This window comes from Crocodylus porosus, unplaced genomic scaffold (assembly GCF_001723895.1).
Source record: "Crocodylus porosus isolate Cpor-Errol unplaced genomic scaffold, CroPor_comp1, whole genome shotgun sequence".
Lineage (NCBI taxonomy): Eukaryota > Metazoa > Chordata > Crocodylia > Crocodylidae > Crocodylus > Crocodylus porosus.
In genome coordinates, this window is record NW_017728949.1 from 44,368,352 (window position 1) to 44,384,362 (window position 16,011).

Consider the following 16,011-nt stretch of genomic DNA (forward strand, 5'->3'; position numbering starts at 1 on the left):
GCCGAGTCTGAGCCAGTGCCAGGGGGCCCTCGACGGCCGCCGCCGGCTCAGCCCGAGCCCGAGCCCGAGCCGCAGTAGGACGCAGCCCGGCCAAGGGTCCCTGCCGTGGCCAAGCCTCCCTTCCCGGCAAGTGATCCCTCCTCAGGGGCCCTCCCCCGGCGCTGGTGACCCCAACCGTGTGGCACCCACATACACACATGTATGAGCCATAGTTCAGATCATCCTTGAATCAAGGGATTACCAATCAGGACTTAAGTGTACGGTATATACCTAAGGATCTGTAGACTTAGGCATACAGACAAAAATGTATATCTGTATACACATACACATCCATATATATATCCAGTACTTATATCATGATTGGTAATCCCTTGATTCAAGGATGATCTGTACCATGGCTCATATATGTATGCACATATGTATGTATATGTATGTATGTATATATGCACACACACCATACATAAGCTTTTGTGAACCCAAGATTAAGTTTAAGACAACATCTGATGAAGGAAGCTTGGGCTCATGAAAATTTATACTATGTATCTCTAACAAATGTACGGTAATGTCTTCTCTCCAAACAAGGGGCATTTGGCAGGGTTAGCACCACCACCAGCACCACCTTGTTTTGTAAGTTGCATATTACAGAAGTGTAACTCAGCAGTGGCTTTGTGCCCCACCAGGGCTCTCTTGCAATTTGAAAGATTATGAAAGCATTTTCTCTTATCAGGATTACACAAAGCTGGGCACCAGCAGAGCACCCTATACTGAGCAAGGCACAAATGAGAAGAGTTCCTGCCTCTCGCCATTTACCATGACAAAGACAAGGAAGGAACAGAAGGCACTGTGAAACTTTCAGGAGGGAACAGCTTAGGAGAAGGCGTAAAACTATGTATGTGTTTCTATATATGAGACAGCTCTTCTTATCCTTCACCACATACCACAGCACCATTGATATCATGATGTCCCACTACTGGATGAGATCAGTTCACAGACGAAGCTTGTTGTAGCTGAACTTGACCCAGATGAAAGTGGTGGCATCAGCCAAAGGAAAGCACTGAAGACTGTACAGTGCACACCCAAATCTGGTTTACGACAGTACATCCAGTAATTGTCCTCCTGGATTCTAGTGGTACAGAGCTTTCAGACAGCTGCATCTGCAAGTAATACTTTCTTCTCTTTGGCTAGGACACCCATCCCATCCCATCCCAGTGGACAACCATCTGGTGTTGGTTCTATAATGCCTTTGTCATCTGCTTTCTGGACTAAACAATACCACATGAAGCTGTCACCCCATAATAAACTCCACCTAGTGGTGAAAGAAGCAGCATACATTTCCTCAGCAATACAAAGTACTGTAAACCAGGAGTGTCAAACTCACAGGCCAGATGAGTGGCGCATGACTGGTCCATGGGCCACATGGATGGTGTGGGGCTGGGCCCATGGACCACCCATCCACTGCACATTGGATTCAGAGCCTGCTGTGGCCAGTTCAGGACTGCACTGCATCCCACACCAGCCAGATCAGGCACCACACACAGGTTGCGTCCCAGACCAGTCAGAGCAAACACTGTATGCAGTTCATGTCACATACCTTGAGTGCAGAGCCATTTGGCATGTGCCACATGGGTCAACTGTGACCCAGAGGCAACACTGGGGACTCCACAGGCTGGATGAGACCCACAGGCTGCATCTTTGACACCCCTGCTATAAACAAATCCTTTCTTCTTTCCTTATACTGACTTTCAACAGAACATCTAGACAAACTGATGGTCAAGGTGATTAATGACCTGGTCACCCATACCTAAAAGGCTGGCTGTAACTTCAGAATGAGGAACTTGGTTAACAGCTCTCTCAAGCGTAACAGACCTTCAGTCACAAGAGCCAGGCTGATCTGTGCAGCAGGCAGAGCTTTCTCAGGGGCTGGGTCCAGACTGAGGCACGAACTCCCACTTCACAGAAGTGATAGCCTATCCAGAGCACTAACAGTGACATAGCTATATAGCTTCCAACTCAGGAGATGATGTTCCTAAGCATAACACTGACTTGTACTTTGCAGGTATACCTTTATATTACATCTATGTGGCACAAGGCAGTGCTGTACAGACGTTCTGTACTCAGTGAAGCTGAGTTAATTAGAGGTGGTAGGCCTTAAGAGGGAGCACACAGAGTGCAAAAATCTCACAGTATAGCTCTGATGATAGGGAAAATGCATGCGCCTACAGAGAATAGATCTCAGTGGAAGTTGTAGAACTACAATGCAGGCTTAATCAGGGATTAATAGAAACACTGGAAGCTGTTCTGCTGTCAACTACTTTTCACTAATGCCAAATTGACAGGATACTTTCCAGTGAAGCAACACTTTCCTATTGCACTTTTTATGGCATATCAAAGCTGTTGTACTTATCCTTCCCAGGATTATTCAGTTGTTAAGTGCCAAGCTAAAGCTACAGCAATGTGAAAAGATGGAGGAAAGCTAATTGTATGGAAAGTTAAGTGTCACAGTTATCAGTCTAAGTGCTTATCTATAATAAAAAGCTCGAAGTTTCAACTGAACACCCCACCTCCTTTGGGACTGAGCTTTCAGCTTCACCATTAGGTTCTCTGTTCTTATTTTCAGCTTTGTTCTATTCAGTGATCTGCCACAGGAGTTAAACTAACCTGCAGCTTGACCATATCTTCTTGGGCCTTATCAACTCTTTCTCATCTAAGGGCAACTTGAGTCTCTTCTTGCACGTCTCTTGGACTGGGCCTCTCCCTTCTCAGCCCTGAACTCTGGTTTAATCTTCCTGGGAACATGATACTCGCCCCTACCCCCCCGCCCCATTCCAGGTGTGCCCAAGTGAGACTGAGCTATTAAACTAGTAATTAGCCCCAATCATGGATTTAAATTATTCATCATTTCCTCCCTTAAACTAAATTAATACATTTGTATAGAAAAGTTGAGGAACTGAACAAATAGTAACTTCATCTTACTGAGGTCACACAAAATTATTACACATCCATGTTCTTACATTACTGCACAGCAGCTCCACCATACTTTCCCTTTCAAGACTGTTTATAAGCCCTCTTTTTGCCCCCTCTGCCTCTGGGTGGGAAGTGGGACTAGAATTGTGCACTCCTCCTCCCCTCTACATACAGGCTGGGGAGGGGGCAGAGGGACACACAGCGCGACAGCTGGGGGCATCCCTCCCATTCTGATAGGCTGCTTACAGACATGAAAAAAACAAATGGTCCTTTACTTTTAGCGTCGTATGCCCACACGCCAAGCACAGCGCATGCCCAGAAGAGTCATCGTGTTAATTTGACCAGGCTTGCCCAACATCTGTGTAGATTGAGTGCTTCAACAGGGCTTTTTGGTGCTTTTACGTAACAGCTGATTGAATCAGCTTTAGATTATAACCCCAAAAAGCCCCACTGAAGTGCCTGATCTATGCAGACACTGGGGAGCCAGGTTGAACTAATGTGCTGTCTCTTCCAGTAAAGCATTCTTCCCATCTGTCAGTGCCCCCTAATGTCAAGTACCCCTTGATTAGTCAGGATGGGGTTACTGCTGTGAAAAGAGCAAGTCCTTACAATATCTGCTGGTTCCTCCATGTTGGGTATGAAGGGCTTCTCTGGGGTGTTGTGCTAAGTCTGGGTAAACATCAGTCACCCCTTGGTTGATTGATGTTTGATTTTCCCTCAGGACAGAGTTCTTTTTTTGCCCCCACGGCCATGTGGACTGTGATAGCATCCCCCAATATCCAGGATCACTCCAGTGCTCCTGTGATGGACAGTGGCCTCCTGGCCTCTTCACATTTACCTCAGGCTTTTCTATTATCTGGTAGGAACCACAAGTTTCATAAGTAATCCTTCTCTGCTGCTGTTTTTTCATCCACTTGCTGGAAATGCATTCATATGACCTCTTAACTAGTTTCCCCACTCTAGACTCTCAGCCATGCTCAGCTATGCCTTAGCTCCCCTGGCTAAAGCAGGCAGTGAACAACCTAGACCACTGAGCCTGCCTAGTGTCCTTTCTCCTTACACACCAATTCACATATCTGCAGACACTGCAAAGGTAACCTGAGCTCTTTCCTTTCATTACTTGTAGGCCCCATTCTAGCTCCGTCACCCTATCTGTATTTTTACTAATGGGATCCACTGTATTCCTTTAACCTGACCCAAACCCTTTGCTTTTATAAGAAAGAAGGCTTGACTTTGGCTTCAGTTTACAATATAAGTTCCCAGCAAAACATTAGAAGTTATCTTTGGGACCAGTCAGAGGTCTGTGCTGCAGGCTGAAGAAACCATTTAACATTTGTATTCTACATTTTCATTATACAGAATTTGACTAGAATCAAGACAGTCTCTGGGTCCCTCCATCCCTTGAATATCTCCCTGTTAATTCCACCTTGTATCCCCACTGAGGGTCAGGTTTGTCTTGTGCACAAATTAAATCAGAACAACACATGGGTCTCTGGGCTGCCCATACATCGCAGGAGCAACTGGGACACCCTCAAAAATATTGTTCTTTGCCTCAAAGCAAAACTTTGTGAGATATTAGTTCAGTTCCACTGTAAGACTGTTTCCATAATAAAATGAGCATAAACAGTGCTGAAGGCCACGGTTGCTTTATTATTAAAGTACATGTGAAACATGAACCACAGAATCATCAACACATAGACAGGATTTTTCTATGCTGTAAGTTGCTATGTATTAGCAGTCACAGAGCCAGTGACTATTCAATCATGCTGTTTTATTTCAGGCCTCTGAAAATTTTCCAACTACATTTATTTTAAGACAGGGAGTGGAAGGATTTGGCAATGAATACTCAAATGATGTGTTTGTTGTAGCAGCAACAGGTCCTCAGGGGTTAGTTTCAGAACTAGTATTTACAAATAACTGAGAGCCAGCAGGGAAAACTTGAACTACTGGTCTTCCTATTGATGTGTATTAGCAGTGGCCAGCAATGTAACACTGTCAACAAATAGCTAGATGAAAGGTCAGATAACCACTATCAAAGTTTAAAAAAATAAATGCATTTGTTATTGATTAAACCTTCATTTAAAATCCAGATTCAAGTGAAAGAAATTCTGGATCTTAAAACCTGACTTTAAAACAATAGTCTTTAAGTCACAGCTGTACAGTATTAGCACTGTTAGGCATGCAAACAGTTACACGCGATTCACAAGATAAAGCCACCAAAAAATGCCATGTGCATGAGCGCAGCCACAGCATGCACACAGCCAACCCACCAGCTTGAAGAGCAGCATTGGGCTGGTAAGTCTGTTGGGATGAAGGGGAGGGAAGCGGGGTGGGGGCGCAGATTAAGGCTCCCATAGTGAGGGAGGGAGTGGGGGACACAGGCACTGCATGGCCAGGGCGGGGTATAGGATGGAGTCATAGCTCGTTCAGGTGGTGCAACTCCCGCCACTACCTGCACCCCAGGGGAGTCATGGGGGACATGTGCCCCCCCAGATCTGTGTGCAAGGTGAGGGTGGGCTGCTGCTGCACGCTAGAGGTGGCGTGGTGCCAGGCTCTTCCCAGTGGAGGGGCTGGGCTGTAACTGTGCTCAGGACAGGCAGCGGTGATGCCAGGAGGGGTGGTTTGTGGGGGCTGCAACTACCACAAAATTCACCATAGCCTCCTCCGTCATCCCTTCCAGCACCGCTGCCACCTACCCAAGCATAGCCCTGGCTCAACCCCCTGCTGGGAAGAGCCTGGTACCGGCCCTGGCCCCAGCCCACAGTGGCAGCCCACCCTTGCCCCGCACACTGATCTGGAGGGCATATGTCCCCCAGATCTCCCCCAGGGGTGCACATAGTAGTTGGAGGTGTTGCACACCCCAGAGGAGCAGCTTGCAGCTCTGTCCTGCGCCATGGCTCACCCCAGTGGCACCTACCCTTGCCTCAGCCCCTCTCCCTCCTTCAACACCGGGGGGGCCCTCAATCTTCCTTCCCCACATCCCTTCCCTCCCCACTTACAGACTTAACAGCTGGATGCTGCTCTTGAAGCTGCCAGGCTGCATATCAGCAATTGGATTGGTACCGGCCGATATGGCTTATTAATAATTAGCCACCCCGCTTTCAACCACCACCACCATCAAATATACTACATTAGTATTTAGAGGTCAACAAAAGAAGCAACTATTTGCCACTGGTTTTAAGAAACTACCGGTAAGAACTTAAAATGCACTGCAACCCTGGTGGCTTGCAGAGATTTAAAATGCAAGCTCAAATGGCTTGTAAAAGCTGAATTCTCCCCTTTCCTTTCACTCCCCATTATCAATGTTAAGCAAGCAGGAACTGGGGAAGAAACTTATATAAAAAAAATGAGTGGCAGCCCCACTAATGGTGAAAGTTGAGCAAAAGCAGCAGGTTCCCATATGACAAAGGAGAAAGTAGTAGTGGCACAGACACAGATCACAACTCTGGGGTTCTCTTCTGCATTAGCTGTCTATGGCAGTGGTTCTCAACTGCAGTGAGAGAAACCTGGGGCTGCTGTGATATTGGCACCAACTGCTACTGTGGGATGAAACTGCTCACATGCTTCATTCTTCAGGAGGCACATGAGAGCTGAACTAGAAAGTCGCTGTAGGAGGAGAGTGCACCTGCCTGCATTACATAATGGAGGCAAGCATGCTGCTTTCCTGAAACTTTTGTTTGACTCAGTGTGTCTCCTGAAAACCAAGGTACATGGCTTAGTTCCACTTGGCCATGGCAGTCATAGAGACTTCACCACAGCACTCCCTTGACCTGCCCCCCTCCCACGCCCAAGCCTCCTTTTGCCCATTCCATAGCACTCCCCTCATTGTTTATGCAGCCCAGCACCTCTGCTCCAGGGCTGGAATTCAAGGGGAATTGCCCTGGGATAACTAAGAACTTGCCTAGTGGTTCCTAATCCCTACTACTGACCCAGAGCCATATGTGGGAATCCATTGCTGTGCAGGAAGCAAACATGCGCTAGACCAGACACAGCCAGGGAGCACTCCCCATCAGCAGCCTGAAGTATATATAATATGCTGTAATTATATAATCCATCAAAAAGTATGTTTATGTCATAATACCTTTATATTAATCTTTTAAATGGGGTGCTGCTAAATTCTAAAATGTTCTGGAGGAGTGTCCCAAGTATAAAAAGATGGAGAACCACCACTGTTCTAGGAGATAGAAGCAACTTACTGCTGTGGTAGCAGTCAGCAGAATGGGAGACTGCTGTATTGCTGAGAAAAGCCCAGCGTTTACGCTGCTCCTGGAGTAGGGTCAGAAATCTGCAGCTATCCCCAGGTTCCTGAACTACTTTCAGACCTTCCAAAATGTATTTTAAATCAAAAAAGGCAGCTAGACTATATCGCACAATTTACACTGCTTTTGTTAGGTAAGAAATGTGCAGCTTTATTGGCTTCAACAATTATAAAAATATTTAGTAAAATATTTAATATTTTAAAATACAAATATTTAAGCCAAGTAGATCTGAAACATACTAAATAATTTACAAATTAGAATATTTATGCTATTTTAACAAATATGAGAACAACAGTTGCAGTACTTTTTCTTTTTCTTAGTACCTAGAACACCTTTATGGACAGAGGCATCGTTCTGTGCGCTAACCACATCTCCCTCCCCAACATGTGAAGAGAGACCATCTGTTACATGACTAACTGACACAAACAAGTAGAGACCTGAAAAACTAGAGTAATAGCTGATCCTCTTTTATGTTCCCTCTCTCTCTCTCCTTACCCTTTTGATGACTTGAAAGACCTGCACTATTTATTCTCATACACGAAACACATTTCAATATCATCAGTTTCCCACTTAGACGAAAAGGGAACAGAATAGTTTTTTTATACTGCACTTCATAACCTTATTTTCAGATAACAACATTCCAACTTCATAATAGCAGGCAAATGTAGTTACATTACTCTCTCCAAGCAATACAAGACATCTTTACTAATTTCCTATTATCCATCTCTATATTCTGAATTATTCCTTTACAAGTATTTTCAAATAAGAGAGTATTTCAATACCCGATGACCAAACTAGAACAGAACACTCTATGGGACTGAGATCTTGAGACATTTGAGAAATCAGTTTCTCTAATGTATATCCTTGTCTAGGCATAGCAGTATCATTTTTCTTTAAAAATTTTACTGGACACAGGTCATTGCCTCCATCACCTATATATACAATTTGGGTATAGTTTACTCCTTGCTGTAACTGCTTATCTACAAATTCTTCTAAAACTTTTCTTTTGCATAAGTTCTTAGGGCACTCTGCACAGGAATGATTATGAAAATTCTGCACAGTAAGATATCCAGTGTCACTGAAAGTTGCAGGATTTGTAAACACTTCATCAAACACCCTGTGAAAGTTGCCAGCACGTAAAATCCAGTCAATAAATACTGTATTAGAATCAGAAATGATTATGCAATCAAAGAGTTCTTTGTTCATGCCAATGAAGCCTAGAAGATCTGTCATTCCTGTAGTGAAAGGGATTGTTGTCATCGTTCTTTTCATCTCAGCTTCTTTCACTCCATTGTCCCCCAGATAGATAAACACTCTGCCCATGTATTCAGTCCAATGTCCTTTTTTATATGAACTCTTTATTCCAATAGGCAGCTTTTCCTCAGGAGCACATTTCACAATCCAGGTGTCACTGTTTTCATCTATGAGTGTGTAGTCAAAGTCAAAAGCCAACAGAAACTTCATAGTTGACTGGTAAGAGTCTATTCTGAAAAGAGAAACAAATACTGTGTTGATATAAGCAGGGCTTTTCCTACATGCTGAATTCCTACCCTGATTTCCTCCTTGAAAGTGGAAAATGTTGTAAGAAAGCCAGGATGAACATTTAAACATAGCCAGCTACTTCTGCATGCTACAGCTGAGGGAGACATTATGCTGAACGTAGCAAAGAGTTGGCAAAGGTCTAATACAACATCCACCTACGCTTTTTAACCAAATGATTAAAGAATAGCTAAACACCACACTCACTCATCCTTCCAATCTTTTGCACACTCAGTCTTGAGACCCTCGGACACCAACAGCTACACAGCCAGAACTTCAGTCTCAAATCCTTCATCTACAACACTGGCCAAAAACCAGCCTTCAGACGTATCTTGCAGAAACCTCAAATAAATGCAGCTGGAGCTGCTGCGGCGCTGTTGACTCAAGCCCTGCTCCTCTCCTAACCTGGAAACCCGGGAACATTGCTGGAGCCAATTTGATGAAAGCAAAAAGCGCTTGTGAGAAGAAAACAAGGGTGAGGCTGAACTTATCCCACGCCACAGGCACCTAAAGCACCAGCGTCCGCACATTACAGGTCCCTGATGCGCTGGCGCCCTCTGAGCCTCTGGAGGTCAGTCGGGCCGGGCCGAGGCGGCACTGGGCTGCGCTACCCAGCTCCTGCTCGAGTAACGTCAGACTGCCCCACAGCGCCGACAGGAGGATGCTGCAGCCCCGGGCTGCATCGCCACAACCCCGAGGGCGAGGCGGAGCTGTACCGGCGCGACCCAGGGGACCTGTGGCCGCCGTCGGCCCCAGCCCCGCGGGACGTGACGTGACCCGGCTTCACCTGCCCCGGTTCCGGCCGCCTGCGGCCCGGCCCAGGCCAACGACCGCTCCCACCCCCTAACTTCCGGCCCCGCGCTACGTCACAGGGGCGCGGCCAGCCAATCGCGTGACCCCATCGCTGCTCATCCCGGTTGCCCCGGTAACGGGCGCGCGTCTGGCCGAGCCATGGACGGCGCCGCGGGGCGGCGAGGGCCGGGGCTGGGGCCATGGCTGGGGTCGGGGGCCCCCCCTGCGGTGCCGGCTGCAGCCCCAGGGGTGGCGGAGCTGCGGCAGGTGCTGGTGCTGCCGCGCGCCGAGTGGGACCGGATCCGGGACAGCGTGGGCCGCGCCGACAGGGAGGCCGCGCGGGCCCAGGCCGAGAGGAGGGAGCGCAGGGCCCTGCACGAGCGGTCCCGGGCCCTCACCAAGTACTGGCCCAACACCGTGGCGGTAAGGGCCGGCGCGCGGGGTTTCTCCCACTCGGTCGCGCTCGCTCGCTCGCTCCCTCCCTCCCTCTCGCGCACGAACAAGGGAGGAGCTCCAGCCAGCGCTGTTAACCCCGCCTGTTGCAGACACACTCCCAGGGCTCCCTCTTCCTCGCTCCACAGGAGCAGCCAGGGCAGGGGGAGCTATGCTCCAGCAGCAACCTCTAGCTTGATCCTGTAGCCCTTGGCTGGGGGCGAGAACTTTAGAGTATCTGAACCCTGGCTCCGCCCCGGGCCTGTGGGCTGTCGATGGCTGTGGAAGCAGCTGAAGCTAAGATGCTTGCTGGTTGCAGCACACGTATGGTGTTTGAACAATTGAGCTTTGCTTAAGCAAAAGGTTTTGGAAATGATCTGGCTAATTTGACTAAACTAAAAAAAGTGCCATGACCATAGCCCCTGTGAAGCACTGTACGAAGGATTTTAGCCGTGGACCTTACCATGATTACCCCACTCCTGAATTCTCAGCCCCTCTAGTGGCCTTGCAGGCCAGACCTGGCCCACGGGCCATACATTTGACATCCTTCCCTATAGGGTTCCTGTTTCACGTATTTCCATAGTCAGAATATCACCAGAAGCCTTACACTTCTAAACTTACCATTACATACCTAATTCCAACTCAAGTAATCACACACTTGGTCTACCTAAATTGACACACTAACTTAAACTGGACCCATTTATTATTGTTTCATTGCAATAGTGCTGAAAATGGTGCTATGCATGAGGCAATGCTGCCTGCACCACCAACTTAGTCTAATGTATACAACCAAAGCCATCCCTAAGGGTGTGCGGGACCTGGCGCATATTTGCCTGTGCCAAGATTACTTCAGAGATTTCTGCACTTCACTGATATCCAAAGGGATCCTCATACATTTTTTTCCAGTGGAGGAAAGCTTACTCTAATTACTTACAGGACCCTCACATAAAACATGCTTTTAAATCTGAATCCAGATTTAAGAACAGGACAGAAGCACAGTATAAAAAGGTTTGACAATTCATTTTAGACACAGAAATAAGCTAACCAAATTCTTGCCAATTTTGTCTTAGCATTCAAGATTTTGCACAAACATTTTTCACTGTTTCCTCTAATAGAGAGTGATTTTATCTGCATTGTAGGGCCTGGCACAGAAGAACCTTGAAGCCAGAAAGTTGCGTGAAGAAAGGGAAGAGGAAGAAAAAAAAAAGCTTGATTTGGAAGAAGCACAGTTACAAGCAGCAATGAGAAAAGAGGCCATTGAAGCAGCAAAAATATATCAGTATTATCAGACTGACAGAGTGAAAGGGTTACATGTCTGTAGACAGTTTGTCATCTTTACATTCAAATTGTATTCAATTTCTTTGGCAATAACCACATGTGCAATAAAGTGACCATACAAAATGTCCCCATTCTATTTTGTAGCAAGCACTTCTACTTACCGAGGTTCTAAGGGAAAGGGAGGCTCAGATTGAATTTAAAAAGAAAAAAACAGACATTAACAAAAAAAGAGAAAAAGAAATGGAACATGAGCGTGAGAAAGCAATCCTTGAAGAACAGGAAAAGGCACACGAACGCCACATGAAACAACAGGCACTTTGCAGAGACCAGCTGGAACAGTATGTAAAATAGGCCTGTTTCTGACCTGTAATGTTTCTTATCTAAACTCACTCTCTTTTTCTATGCATACATTTGAATCATGCTGCTAAACCTAGTTCGTTTACTGCAAAAATAACACGAAAGAAAGTGAGCTGTTATCTCAGTAGAGATAAAAGACCTTTTATAGCAGCCAGTCTTATCTCCCCAGCACAGCACTGTTCTACTTATATTACCTGACCTACCATGTTATCCAGTCCAGCTTCATTTGGAAAGCAGTTTCCAATATGATCCTTGGGAGACAATTCTACAATGTAACACATTACTTCCAGGAAATTTATACTGTATGGAGACTACAACAAAATTGGGCATTACACAGGAGATCACCAAGTGCATCTTCCATCTGTTTGCTTAAGTACATTTTGATGGAATACAATGCAGTTGTCACAGCCAGCCCCAGTCCCACTGTCAGGATGGACAAGGGTCTGTTGAGAGTGGACCCGACTGCTGGATTCCACATACTTTTCATCAGCTTAGGTTATGGTAGTGTCTATTCAGTTCCCTGATACTGCATTAGTGGTATACAAGGCTCTCCTAATCAATGTCCATTGCAAAGTAGTGCATTTAGGTGCCTAGGTCCCCCTTGCCAATTTAGTTTTCAGTGGTTATCTCTTGCCTTGGGCTGACACCAATGCTCAGCCTTAGGCTGAGCTTGGGACTTTAAGATGCACTGCTTCAACTCCTGGACCCCATCACTCTACCTGCCTTCAATTTATATAATCCAACATTGTTAAAACCTTTAGAAATGTGTAAATGTTATTTAGTACATATGTTTTCTTCCTTGTCCATTATTAATATTTCCATTTATGTTGCAGAATAAAGGAACATAAGCACCAGGCAGAATTAGCTAAGCTTGAGGCAAAAAGAGAAGCTGAAGGAATTCAAAGACTGACCAGGTTATACGAGTTGGATGTTCTGAGAGAAAAGGAAAAGAAGGAGAAAGAAAAACTTGAACACAAGAGGGCTCATCTTGTAAGTAGCAGAAAAGTAGAAAGTCCAAATCTCTCTCTCTTTGGATGCCTACACAAATATATTTCTCTTTTTAAGATATGACCAGATTTTCAAAGGTGTTCAACTCCCACAAATTCCAGTGAAGTCACAGTTTTGCCACAGTAACAACACCCTACTTTGCCATTTATGTTACTCTCTTCAGTACCTATTCTCTAGGTGGGGCTTCCCTTTTAACAACAGACCCATTAATTTTCACTGAAACAGCAACATGATAGTTGCTAAGACTGTGTATTGTCCTTGGTAAGAATTATGCTGCACATAACAAGGAGAATATTTCCAATTTTAAAACTTCCATTAAACTGAGCTGTTCTAATTTCCTTTATTAGGAAAGAAAAATGGCATCAAGTTGTCAGTATAACTAGATTATTTTATTTTATTCCCTTTCATAATGAGAGTCACTCACAAATAGGAACTGCTGGCCCACATGCTGGCTTGATGTCCAGCAGCCTCTTGTTCTGTCCTTCAGGGAGCTCAGATCTAGAAATTCACATACAGGAAAATATCACTCATACTTTTGCAGCAATTCATTGTAAGTTGGCCATAATTTAAGGTAGTTTATTAAAGCGAGAACAATATTGTTCTTCTAGATCAGTGGTTCCCAACCTTTTTTTGCTGCTATCCGCTGGAAGCGGAGTGGGACAGTGGCGGCCCGGGGTCAGGGGAGCTCCCGGCACACGGCGCAGCTCGTCTTCTGTGTGCGGCACCACCGGCATTGCCCCAAGGTTGGGAACCGCTGTTCTAGATCCTTGTCTTCCCCCTTGTGCAAGCCTAGGGAACTTACATATTCTGGTGTAAATCCCTGCCCAATTGTCTTTTCAATTCCTTCTTTTCAAAGACTTAGGTGCCCATCTTTAGTAAATAACAGGACATTTTTGTTTAAAAAGGAGTACATTGCTGATCAGCATGTTCTTAAAGCTGTAAAGGAGCAAAAAGAAGAGGAGGAAAATGATAAAATTAGAGCTCATTTTAAAGCAAAACAAACTTTGGCCAAGCTGAGACGAGAAAAAGAAGCTGAAATGAACAGGTGGGTGCAATGTTAGATAAAGCACAGATTCACAATTAAGTCTTTGTCATGCTATTTCCAGTATTTCCACACTAATATCCAAAGTGAAGCCAAAGAAAGTCGTATAGTAATAGGTAGCCTAGCCACACCATGCTTCTGGATAGTAAAATTCTATTTTGAAAAAAGAGGAAAGTATTTGAGAGGAATTATTTTCTCACCTTTTGCATCTTCTGTAATCAGAGATACTGGGAGTGTTCTCTGGGATCTTACTGTTCTTTTAAAATACCACATCAGTATGTTGGAGTCTTTTCATCTCATCTCCAAACGGTCCAAATTGTGATGGAGAATGTTATGGTGATATGGCTATGATTTCCTTGAAGGAGAAAGACAAGGGAAGAAAAAGACCTGATTACTTAATCTGACATTCATATTAATCAATCAGGGTATAATGAGATACTTGTAAGAAAGCCAGGCTTGTCTGTGTAACATTGACATGTTACATTAATTGCTGTTGTGCTACAGGCTAATGCAGGAACGTCAGGATAATATTATTAACCGTCTGGCTGCACAGATGAAACAGACATTTCAGGAGGAAGATGAACGTGTTGCTAGAGCTGTTGCAGAGAAAGAAGCTGTGTGGGAAGAACAACTCAAAGAAAAAGAGGAAAAACATACGGCCGAATTGAAATCAATTGCAGAGTACAGAGCTGCTGTCGTAAGAATTCTCTTAAAGAAAAAGGAGTTTAATGGCACAGACATTCTTCTTAGAAGGATTTTTGGAAACAGCAGTATATTTTTTAGTATTTTTAGTTTTCAGTACCTTTCCTTTTTCAGTGAACCCCTCATTTTTCAACACTTTCAACTAATGTACATCATCATGTACCAATATACATTATTTTTTAAGCAAGCTGTAGGTGATGGTGCTTTATAAACAGTCATGGGAAGGCTGTATTATCCTTGTCAATTATGCAACCATTTTAAATTTCAGTATCCATTATTTCAAGCAACTGGGGAGGTGGGAGGGGTTTTTTTTAGTTGTAGTGTGCCTAACATACTCTTGGCACTTTTTAGAAAAAAAATATAGCTCTTCTGTAATGGAACCGTCCTGCTATCCTGTAGGGTCAAGAGCAAGTGGTAAATACACAGCACTTTCCTTACATGAGAAAGGCCTTTCTTTGCCTGAGGACGGCAAGGACCTTTAAAGACTGATAGAGTTCCATCATATTTAATGAGGGTGAGCAGGGTCTTTGAATAATCTGGCCTCTCTTGTTCCTGTAACTTTAATTTGGAGATTCCTTCATGCATACCCAAGTCTTGCATTCATTCTTGTTCCAATCACTCTCCCGAACACACCCCTATCACTGCCACATAGAAAGTATAACGTTTTAAGAGCTGTACCTAGGGAACCACTCTCTTCACAGCTCAGAGGTAGGAACCCAAAGCAGCAGTAACTTAATTAGGTATGGGTGAGTGGGGCATGAGCCCCAGGTGCTGATTTAAAGTGGAGATGTCAAGAATGGTGGCCCATGCTCCAGCTCCATCAGCCATAAAACTCCCTGGCACTTAGCCTCCACTCTTTGGGATCTCTGCTTTTGCCCTGGGCATCAAAATGTGTAGTTAAGCCTCTCTGAAGCAGAGTTTATTCTAGGCAAGGACAGAGAATCTGTAAATTTGGATAGAGTCCACTAAAAGAGGCAAAAAAAATAAAACTTTTTATCATTGTTAATCAGCTTAAGTGCTAAAGTTCTTGGGTATGTAACTTCTGGACAGTGGAAATTTCACAACAAAGTAATAAGGCTTGTGTGTGTCACCAGCCAAATATAATTTTTATACTCTTAGGGCAGGTTTCTAGATTATTTCTCCTATTCATTTCTGTACAGCGAAATTCACCTTCTGTTTGGGACTTTATAACGTTGCTGGAACACCAATGGTTCCTTACATGGAAACATAATATTGGGAAAGTAATGTATTTTTACTGTCTTGCAAAAGGATTCAGCATTTAGGGGTAAAGGGATTTTGCCAACAGTAGCTTTCTGTGGCCCACCAGTAAGTGCTTCATGGGCCAGCTTGAAAACTGTTTTGTAAGTGAGCGTTTTAAGAGAACAGTATGAGATATTTCTGGGCAATTCTTTCTTACTCTTTGACTGTAGACAGGTAGGCAAAGACACATGGGTAATCAGTTACTAACTTTGACATCAAAGGAAAACGAATGTAGGGGTGTCAAATTAGTTTTTGAAAGCCTCAGCTAATAGTTTTGTAGTTGGTAGGGTAGGAAGGGACCTGAGCAGATCATCAAGTCCGACCCCCTGCCATGGCAAGAAAGAGTACTGGGGTCAAATGACCCCAGCAAGGTGTACA

The 16,011-nt window shown here is 44.7% G+C and overlaps 2 protein-coding genes across 7 annotated transcripts in view; one reads left to right on the forward strand and one right to left on the reverse strand.

Moving 5' to 3' along the window:
- Positions 1-7,347: 7,347 nt before the first annotated feature.
- PHOSPHO2 (phosphatase, orphan 2) overlaps positions 7,348-16,011 on the reverse strand; it is an 11,885-nt gene continuing 3,221 nt past the window's right edge. Inside the window, exons 2-3 of one of the 6 annotated variants that reach the window (XM_019554388.1) lie at positions 13,872-14,026; positions 7,348-8,709 (exon numbers count right to left, since the gene is read on the reverse strand). In XM_019554388.1, coding sequence (XP_019409933.1) covers positions 7,962-8,687 — 726 coding nt within the window. In that variant the 5' untranslated portion in view covers positions 8,688-8,709; positions 13,872-14,026 and the 3' untranslated portion in view covers positions 7,348-7,961. Of the gene's footprint in view, positions 8,710-8,969; positions 9,472-9,496; positions 9,519-9,549; positions 9,595-13,871; positions 14,027-16,011 lie in introns of those variants that run through there. The other 5 variants (XM_019554389.1, XM_019554390.1, XM_019554386.1 and 2 more) reach the window with 5 other exon arrangements.
- The window catches only part of CCDC173 (coiled-coil domain containing 173), a 9,996-nt gene continuing 3,683 nt past the window's right edge, over positions 9,699-16,011 (forward strand). The window contains exons 1-6 of the mRNA XM_019554384.1: positions 9,699-9,977; positions 11,126-11,299; positions 11,409-11,602; positions 12,455-12,611; positions 13,535-13,674; positions 14,176-14,368. Of these exons, the coding sequence (XP_019409929.1) occupies positions 9,714-9,977; positions 11,126-11,299; positions 11,409-11,602; positions 12,455-12,611; positions 13,535-13,674; positions 14,176-14,368 (1,122 nt within the window). The 5' untranslated portion in view covers positions 9,699-9,713. The remainder of the gene's footprint in view (positions 9,978-11,125; positions 11,300-11,408; positions 11,603-12,454; positions 12,612-13,534; positions 13,675-14,175; positions 14,369-16,011) is intronic.